The sequence below is a fragment of the Cydia pomonella genome, chromosome 9, assembly GCF_033807575.1.
Source record: "Cydia pomonella isolate Wapato2018A chromosome 9, ilCydPomo1, whole genome shotgun sequence".
Classification (NCBI taxonomy): Eukaryota; Metazoa; Arthropoda; class Insecta; order Lepidoptera; family Tortricidae; genus Cydia; species Cydia pomonella.
The window spans coordinates 860,905-871,724 of NC_084711.1; the positions used below are offsets into that span (position 1 = coordinate 860,905).

The 10,820-nt window shown below is 37.0% G+C and overlaps 1 protein-coding gene across 1 annotated transcript in view; it reads right to left on the reverse strand.

Moving 5' to 3' along the window:
• LOC133521042 (uncharacterized) overlaps positions 1-10,820 on the reverse strand; it is a 22,475-nt gene continuing 11,655 nt past the window's right edge. The window contains exons 2-6 of the mRNA XM_061855767.1: positions 7,677-7,790; positions 4,652-4,809; positions 2,552-2,771; positions 1,033-1,183; positions 1-550 (exon numbers count right to left, since the gene is read on the reverse strand). Of these exons, the coding sequence (XP_061711751.1) occupies positions 385-550; positions 1,033-1,183; positions 2,552-2,771; positions 4,652-4,809; positions 7,677-7,695 (714 nt within the window). The 5' untranslated portion in view covers positions 7,696-7,790 and the 3' untranslated portion in view covers positions 1-384. The remainder of the gene's footprint in view (positions 551-1,032; positions 1,184-2,551; positions 2,772-4,651; positions 4,810-7,676; positions 7,791-10,820) is intronic.

Genomic DNA, 10,820 nt, shown 5'->3' on the forward strand with positions numbered 1-10,820 from the left:
AAATAAATAAATATTATAGGACATTATCACACAAATTGACTAAGTCCCACAGTAAGCTCAATAAGGCTTGTGTTGAGGGTACTTAGACAACGATATATATAATATATAAATATTTATAAATACTTAAATAAATAGTAACTGATAAAAAAAAACAACCGGTTTATTTACTATTTATATTGTTTACATTCGATGTATAAATGGTTTTACAGTACATCCAAGGTTCTGTTGTTGTTAAATTTACATGTAGATATACATGTATATTATGCGTAATATTGATGCAAGTAAGATGCGCTACGTGTATCTAAGAGTTCACATCACTTATAAGAGCATACAATAATAAAGTTATACTAAATAAAACTATTTAGGTATCTAAACAACTAACCACTAATCAAAGTGTAAACAGGCCTTAAAGCTGGACGCCTCTTTGAACCTTCTCGACACATTCCTACACCATAGTCTGATTCTTTGCACCACGGAAAGTCGAGAAGACTTCCCTTGGTCAGGGCTTCTGCTATCGGCGGTCACGGATGCCGTAATGGGAAGATAAGGTCTGTAAAAAAAAGTTTAGGTTAATTGTAGCCATAATCAACGTGCTTACAGAGTACATCATTAAAGGATAACTCAAGTTACAACGGTCCGGGCCGAGGCATCCGACACTTCGTTTTCTATACAAAGCATCACATGATCACCAGTCACAGTCATTGAAAATGATATGTCGGTTGCCTCGGGCCGGATCCGGGTCGTTCTAGCGTGGAGGGGCCGTATCGGCCTGTCAGTCGGAACAAAAAATTGATTTTTGAAGAGAGATCTTCAAAAATGTATGTAAAATTCTTAGGCAGAAATAACTCCCCACGGTCAAACCTTCGCCTTCGGACTCTCACTATAGTGAACTATGAAACTTCCCATGCAATAAAACTTTGCGAACGCTTTAATGATGATTTCGCCGGAACGGAAATGGTGATTTCAAATCCTTTGGCCGGAAACTTTCTACTATCATGCGTACGTTTGTGATAACAATCAAAACAGACGCACCTAGGTCTTGGTTTTTTGAGGATGTTGGCCAGTTTCTCGTAGAAATCGTACGCCTCTGACTTTACGTAGAGCCTGTGGTTTTGGCGGTGCGACTTGGGCAGAGTGCACTTCTTATACTCGCAGGGAATCATTCTGTGCTCTCCTTTTGAAGCTGAAATATTCCGGGTATTTAACTGATGAACTTAAAAAACAACTCTCGTTGACTCAGCAAAGAACTATAAGTAATAAGTATTTCGACTTAAATACGATGACACAATAGTTATTTGTTTGACAAGGGGGCAAAGTTGTTGTTTAACGGCTCGTGCTAATATTGATACCCGAGCAAGCGAAAGATTCCAAAATTGAACTACGAGCGTAGCGAGTGGTCCTAGAAGTGGAATTTGAGCGTAGCGAGGGTTTCAAATCACGAGGGTTAAACCAAATTTGCCTCCAAGTGAAACACAAAAAATTTCACCACACCAACGCGAGGAAAATACTAACTATGAAATACCAAAATAATTAACCCAAAATCAAAACCAAATGAACGTAATAAAAATGCATTCAAAATCAGTTTTACCAGATAACATAAGGAAACAACTCAAAATTTGCATCCAATTACTTTGCCCCACATGTGGATAAAATCCAACTCTCTCATTAGTTATTGAACTCAAATAAGCCTTTAACAGTGGGTGTAGTGAAAAAAATAATGTTTGTCATATCATAAGTCTGGCCAAATTTATTTGTAACAATATAATATAAGTGCAAAATAACCTAGTTTCTTTTATATTTAAATCATAACATAATTAGATTTATTTGCAACCAAATATTAAAATAAAACAAAATTATTAATAAAACTAATCCTAACGAGAAAAAATAAGAGTTCCTTACACAAACCCAGGCCTCTTGGCAGGGTGCTCATCACGCAGGCAGCATTCCCGCGCTGTATCGCAATGGGAAGCCTTTGCGCGAGAAAGCTGCCTGCGCGAGGGTCTCCCGTTGCCTCCCTCAATCTGCCTTTCCAAGCTCCTTGTGGAGCCCATGCGCACATTTGCCCCACCGACCAAGTGTCTCGACCTCAAAAGGCTCAAAAGCTACAAATTAGTTTCTAGTATGTTCAAGGAAAACAATGAATTTTAACATTTATTTCACAATACGGTAAAAGTAATAAATAGATGCCCCGCATTGCTAGTGCTAGCAGGTATACCTCAGATTTTATACCTACACGGCGCGCACCGTAGAAGGTGCAATGCAAAAAGCCAGCAGGCTGGCACTAGCGTAAAAAGAATGACATGATTGTATCGGATACCAACTGTGGGTGGGTGTCTTTTGCCAAATGGTATTTTAAGTAAGTACTAAAATACCTAATCGATATCTGAATCTGAATCTGTTGCCAAGGGGCAACTTATACACGGAATACCAAACGGTTGAAATACTTGAAATATTTATGGGTTCACTTTGGTGTCTGTCCGTCTGTCATGTTGTCATGTTTTTTGTTATACTATAATGACTAGTTGCTCGTGGAGGGAATCAATGAACTGACCTATTTTAGTCGCGAGTGTGTAGGTCGCGTAAAATTGGATCTCAGCGTCTTGTGTCTCAGCTTCGGCTCGTTTTCCAGCGTCTTCAGGTACGTCCCCGGCGTTGAAGAATTCGGGAGAATAGATCAGAATAATGTTGTGGCATCGAGAAGCGATCAGCTCACACACCAAGTCTTGCGGCATTTGGTTTGACACTAGCCTGTTACGGAACCCTGTGAACAACTATCGAGAAATAATGTTTTAAATAAAGCTTTTGAGGTTAGGCAGGGACCTTAGACAGCGCGTGGTCCTGAAGGGTTCCCTAAATCATTGCCGAAAATGATTTTGCCGAATGTTATTTCCCAACAAATTTTTCGTATAATTTTATTTAGCCGAATGATCAAGTGTGCCCATCCCAACTTAACAGTTAGCACTTGTAAGTTTAGAAAACAACTTAAAAATACACTTTTTTAAATGCAATGTGTTAGGTAGCAGAATGACTTTGTAACTATAATACGAAACAAACAATGTTTACCAAGGTATTGGCTGTTGTATTAATAAATGTTGTTATGTATTTTTCATGTCACTATATGATGTTACTATAAATGTTGTATGGACTTGTAAAAGAGGCCTTGAGGCCTACTTGCAGAATAAATTTTTGAATTTTGAATTTCGAACAAAAATATTGGTACTGGCGAAAAGGCGGAACACCGTCCTGAAGGCCTAGAGTCCTGTATTACTACATATTTCCTGATGCCGGAAATTTAAACGTCATTTTAATAATTATCCTGTCATCTTAGTGTCCAGCCACATTAGGGTCCATAATCGGCGTAATCCGTAATTGCTGAGGTCGCCGTCATCGAAATCGATGAGGAGGACTATAGGTATGTAATAAAAACATAGTTTGGTGAGTTTGGCAAAAACCGTGCCATCACTAGCTAGTTTAGCTAGCATTCATGCTGACTTGATTTATTTCGGGATGTCTTAGTCTGGCTTTAATTGTAGGTATAGGTTCGTACATACTTATGAATGTCACGACGTAATGTTGTCTCTATGGGGAAAGCAGCTGAAAGCTAATTGTAGATGGCGCCACTAGAGTTTGAGTCAACTCGACCAACTCGTTGTATGAAATTTATAACTTTAAATAAATATTGTATTTAATAAACCAATGTTTAATAAAACTTCATAATTAAACTCTCTGTATAAGTATTAAACTTTGTATCTGAGGCCGATAATCTGTCGGATAAAGTTACAAAGCCATTTCAAATAAAATGTTTTGTTTTGACAGGAGCATGTAGGATATTTTCATGTACGTAATAATCGTCTGTTGAACGCAATAAAATGGATATTCATGAATAATATGGACGTCTGACTGTAACACAATTAAAAGCACTTTTACGGGAACGCAAGGCATCCGTAAAAGGAAAAAAAAGACCTCATAGAAAGGTTAAGTATATTTGGCTATGTACTGTTTTCACTCGAAAATATTGTGCTAAAAAAATAACAAGGAAAATGTACAATATCAACGTTAATATTTTATGACCAAAATAATAATTTTCAATTGAATCCAGCATTAAATGTCGATTATAAGGCACCAACAGAATTCGCGTGTGATGTAAATTCTTACAGAGATATCAATGCAGATTCAAAGCTCCCACCTCTGATCATGTCTAATATTGAAAACTATTTAGACCGGTACATAAATACCTATCTCATTAAATTCATACAAAACTTATTTGATTGTGGTAACTCCCGGGTTCAAATCCTGGTAAGGGCATTTATTCGTGTGATGAGCATGGATATTTGTTCCTGAGTCATGGGTGTTTTCTATGTATTTAAGTATTTATAAATATTTATATATTATATATATCGTTGTCTAAGTACCCTCAACACAAGCCTTATTGAGCTTACTGTGGCACTTAGTCTATTTGTGTAATAATGTCCTATAATATATAAAAAAAAACTCACAACAAATTTTCCATTAACTATTATTATAATGTATTTATTCAAATAAATTAAGGTGGGGCCAAACTAATGTCATGTCACAAACTCTAGTGGCGCCACCTAGTAGCAAAGTTTGGCAGCCGCCTTCCCCATTCAAGTTGTTAAGACAATGTGCTTACCCTCAATCCTTTAATTTTCATTTTTTCGGCCAATTCATCCACGAACGCCTGATTGGCTGCTGCGTAAAGCACCATAGCATCGTACTTGACTGGGCCTCCATTTGCTATGTCATCTATTGTCAGCAGTGTACCCGCGTTTTGGACGGCCCTGTTCTGTACTGCGGACAATAATACATTAATGCCATGATAAATAAATAAATATTATAGAATAAATATTAAAGGACATTATTACACAAATTGACTAAGTCCCACAGTAAGCTCAATAAGGCTTGTGTTGAGGGTACCTAGACAACGATATATATAAATATTTATAAATACTTAAATACATAGAAAACACCCATGACTCAGGAACAAATATCCATGCTCATCACACGAATAAATGCCCTTACCAGGATTTGAACCCGGGACCATCAGCTTCGTAGGCAGAGTCACTACCTACTAGGCCAAACCGGTCGTCATGATGAGTGTGCCAACAGGATCCTAACCAAATCATAACATAAAATCTACTATGGCTCTCTTTTTGACAGTTCTTAAGAGGAACGGGGACAACCGGTTCTCCATACAAACGTAGTCCGTTTCAGGGCACCCAAAATTAAAAACTAAAACAGAAACAGAACAGAATGTAGTAGAGAAGCGGTCGTCAACTATCGCCTTAAATAATGGTTAAGTACTTATCTCCTCTTGTTTTTTTAAATATTTGATTGGTTATTTTGTATGTAGGTATTTCGTTAAATGTTTTACTCGTAGGAGTGATATATCGTAGGTATCATACCCAACTATTCAATTTATTTTATTGTAATACGACGAATAAAAGAGAAACATAATTAAGTCGCTTGTGACGCCGCGTATCCCACGGGGGTTATCAGGGTTACACTATTATACGGTATCACTATCACATTTTATAGGTATGATTGATTTCGAGGTTTCGACCTTTGTCCTAACTCTATTATTTTGCACGTATCAATGGTATGTATCATTGATACATACATACATACAGTCAGCATCAAAAATAGCGTATCAAAGTATGTGCCAAATTATCTACCATTCTCTGATAGCTTAACAAAATGAGATATGTCTCTATATGTACAGTCAGCGTCAAATACTCTGTAGCAGTCAAAGTGGCCAAATAGTTCGGTACACCATACTAAATATATGGTGTACCGAACTATTTGACTACTTTGGTTGCTACAAAGTATTTGACGCTGACTGTACCTAAAATAATAGGAGAGCTAATATTAGGTAAACTTTTCGGCTTGCTGTGCTGGTTGTTTTTTAGGGTTCCGTACCCAAAGTTTAACACGGGACCCTATTACTAAGACTCCATCCGTCCGTCCGTCTGTCACCAGGCTGTATCTCATGAACCGTGATAGCTAGACAGTTGAAATTTCAACAGATGATGTATTTCTGTTGCCGCTATAACAACAAATACTAAAAAGTGCGGAACCCTCGGTGGGCGAGTCCGACTCGCACTTGTCCGGTTTTTTTTTATGATACAGGAGGCTAACGAGCAGATGTATCGTCTGATGGCAAGCAATTACCATCGTCCATGGACGCGTTTAAGAAAAGAGTTCGCTCTTTTTTTCATGGTTATAAGGTCTTACCGGTACAGTCAGCGTCAAATACTTTGTAGCAACCAAAGTTGCCAAATAGTTCGGAACACCATATATTTAGTATGGTGTACCGAACTATTTGGCCACTTTGACTGCTACAAAGTATTTGACGCTGACTGTACATCGGTATGCCGCGGACGATAGTGCATTCCAAAGTTCAGCTTTGCGAGGAAGTTTGTGGAGAAACGTACAGTTGAGGACTGCCAATCAACTAAGTGGTGAAGATGGAAATGTTGTCGTCAAGAGCGATGGCGAAAAGAAGCGGCAGGGATTAATCCGAAAATTCCTATGAGAACTTATCAAATTTCACAATGACGTACAGGTGATTAAAGTGTATTTTTAGTTTACTTAATTGACCCAGGTGATTTGAGCTGGGATGAACAGAGTCAACTACAGGAAATAGTATACTAGATAATTAAATAGAGAGCGAGGCTAGGAGGCTACACATTGTCAAGTCGATCTAAAATATAATATATACTATAATATAGAATATAGACTGGCAGCTTACAGTTTTTTTATTATTTATTCACAATACTAAACTTAATTACTAAAGTATCGTTAAACCAGTAAGGTTTGTCTCGATAGGTACTCCATCCGCAGTAGATTTTATATAACAATGCATAAAATAAACTGTGACCCGGTCGTAGCTCAAAACCGGGATGAGTGGAAGAAGAGGGGGGGAGGCCTTTGCCCAGCAGTGGAACACAATGGGCTCGTTATATATATATATATAAAATAAACTGTTCATATCATGCTCAATTTATCTATCATTTAAATTACAAAAACATGCACAAACAAGCCCTGAATTCGAGTCCCTCTCCGTTAAAAAAGTTGATATAAGTTCAACATGGAATGGAACCTATTTTTCGAACGGTATTAGACTAATATTATTAGTCCACGAACTATTATGTCGTATGCGTTACCATGGCAACGCACTAATAATATTAGACAAAAACCGTTCGAGAAATTGTATCTAGACCCAAGTGTGTTATAATAGAAGAATCTGACCATCAGGTCCTGACCTGATAACAATGGAAGACAAGAAGGGCAACCTGACAACGAGAAGCGGGGGCAGAATAATAAATATAAGTTGACGTGATTCCGTACCTAACATGAATAAAAGTAGGTAGTTAACAAATAACGCGCCTTTCCCATTAAACGAAGTCGATGGTGTTACATTACTGTCTTACTAAAATTTCCATGACAAACACTAACATTTTCAATAATTTCCCATTTTTCCCCACTAACCCTTAAAATCCACTTAATAATATAAAATTTGCCAGAATTCCCAATAAATCCCTATCGGGGGTAGACAGTTACAGAATTCTTTAGAGCATTATGTCTGCCTTTTGTTCTATATATTATATTTTATTTTATGCAATATAAAGATCACTTAAATAATAAATAAGTAATACCTGATTCTGCTGACTCCATAGTTGTGAAATATCCTTTAGATTTAGAATATTTTAATAGATCCCTCAACTCACACCGCAACAAATACAGCAGCTTATTATGAATCCAAGCATCAACTAAAATAAATGAAACAATATAATCATCTTATTCAGGATGGAAAAAGCGGCCAAGTGCGAGTCGGACTCGCCCATGAAGGGTTCCGTACCATTTATGACAATTTTCGGTGGAAGTTTGCATGGTAATGTATATCATATATTTTTTTTAGATTTTTCATCTGTTATTTTAGAAGTTACAGGGGGGGGGGGGGGGGACACATTTTTTAACTTTGGAAGTGTCTCTCGCGCAAACTATTCAGTTTAGAAAAAAATGATATTAGGAACCTAAATATCATTTTTGAAGACCTATCCATAGATACTATTAGATACCCCACACGTATGGGTTTGATGAAAAAAATGTTTTTTTAAATTTTTATGACGTAGTAAAAAAAACTAGTTACTAGATCTCGTTCAAACCAAATTTCGGTGGAAGTTTGCATGGCAATGTATGTCATATATTTTTTTAGATTTTTCATTCTGTTATTTTAGAAGTTACGGGGACACACACTCACACACACATTTTGCCACTTTGGAAGTGTCTCTCGCGCAAACTATTCAGTTTACAAAAAAATTATATAAGAAACCTCAATATCATTTTTAAAGACCTATCCATAGATACCCCACACGTATGGGTTTGATGAAAAAAGATTTTTTGAGTTTTAGTTCTAAGTATTGGGAACCCCCAAAATTTATTGCTTTTTTCTATTTTGGTGTAAAAATCTTATTGTGGTTCATAGAATACATCTACTTACCAAGTTTGAACAGTATAGCTCTTATAGTTTCGGAAAAAAGTGGCTGTGATATAAACGGACAGACAGACGGACATGACGAATCTATAAGGGTTCCGTTTTTTTGCCATTTGGCTACGGAACCCTTAAAATCGGCAGAACCCCCTCCCTAGATCATACATTATCAATCAGGTCAATTCGAACGTTCACTGACATAAAAATGATATTTGAATCATGTTATCTACTCGTCGTTATAGTGCGTCTCACGCGCGCCAGTACATGCACGGACAAGTACGAGCGAAATGTACGATAACTGAATGACATCAGATGTCATTTTCATATCAGTGTACTATAGAATTGGCCAGAATGAGTACGAGTAATCCGTCCTCTTCCGCTGCCCACTTGCTCTTACGAGTATTGCGTCAACGCAGCCGAATATAGTTTCTTGCCATCTCTATCGCTCTTGCTGACATGTAGTCACGCAAATGGATGGACGGATGGTTTCTAAGTTTTCGTTAATGTTTCGAGTCGGGGACAAAATTTGGATGGCTCAAATATGCGCGGCAGTGGCGCTCGCTGGCGGCTATTTATGTGGCCTACCGCGAACACTGCTGGCATCTTTCTCTTTTACTTCAGTTAAGGCGTAATTAGAATGACAGAGAAAGTTGCCCGCAATTTGTGAACTTTCGATGTTCGCGGTAGACCCTCAAAAACTATTAATATAAAGCTAATAGCTGCTAATGAATATGATTGTATTGGCAAACCAATTTCTCAATAAAATATCACTAAGATAGATGGAACCTTTATGCCTACATTGTGTTAGGTCATAAGCAAACCTGGGATAACTCGGGGCACTTATGCTAAAGTGACGTAGCAAAATATTTTATCGACAATTAAATATATCGATGTTACTGTCAACATATAAATGTTCTACAATATATATATACAAAATCGCTTTGTATACTGCTTCTTAAATTCTAAAAAGGTGTTTTTTTGAAAAAAAAAAATTTGTTTTTAAAGTTCAGTGTTTTCACATTTGCACTAAGTTTTATTCTTACCATTTTATATCGTTATTTATTATAATATATAAAAATAATAAACACCTTCATTTATTGCTAAAAGTACATCTAAAGTGAAATAAACCTCAAGTCATTTCAAACTCAAAGAGGCTTGATACCAGGTGTGATATGGAACCTTTTTATAGTAATCGAGAATTTTCAAGCATGTATTATTATATATCGATGTCTTTTTTATCGATATAAAATCCCTAGAATGTGCCACGAGTTATCACAGGTTTGGTCATAAGGCAAAAGTCAGTTACACGAATCAAGTAAGTGACAGATAACAGCAAGATCCGTCATAATAACAATATAACATAATAATAACAGTACTGTTGCAGTTGATTCAAATGTAAACTTTAGAGTGTAAGCGAATATGAACTTTAATGCGGAAGATACAAGTTTCAATTTCCTGTGACCCGATTCCGGGGATTCCCCGATGACACAATAGGTCATAACTTATTTTTCTGCGTTATAAAAGTATTATGTAGGTTTTTGGAAGTCTACAATCACTGAGTATAGTCTAGGATACTTACCCATGAGTAGGTATTAGCGTTAGGACGGGGCTATAACGCCTATCCTCGTAAGGCCCAAGGTCCTACCTATAGGAGTTATTCAGTTCGATGAAATTTAAATCATATTCAATTAGGACAGAGTTGCATTTCTTTTGTTTCGTGCAATTTTCAAACAAAATAAAATCTACTGTATTCCGTGCACTATAGGTTCAAATTCCAGTGGCAAATTTTGGATTTTTCATTTCTATGGCTGGGCCTTAAGAGGCTATAACCGTGTAAAAGAAAAAGATGCCCGCAATTTGCGAATTTCGGTGTTCGTGGTAGGCCCTCTGGTTCGAAAACGTTGTATAATATGGGTCTATTAATGATTAAAGCTTTCCTCATTTGGTGTCATCCATTAATTACGTCACACAAATTTCTAGGTTTTTTGAAGTGACATCACAAAGTTTGTATATTTCCCTCCCCATGTCACAGAATGTAATTTTTTTTTATTCCCTCCGTTCCCCTAAACGTGTGATGTTATTAATGGATGATCCCATTAACATAGTAGAAGGTTTTGGACATACGAGTATTGGTCCAGCAAGAAAACTAAGGTTTAAAGTATATTTAATTAATGGTGACTACAGGAAATATTCCTCATACTAAAATAGTTTTTTCTGCCCTCCGGGCGAAAAGCGCCGACTTTGCTCCCGCTGCCTTAAACGAAGTTGCCGCTTTCCGCGTCCGTCGAGCAGAAAAATAGTACGCGCA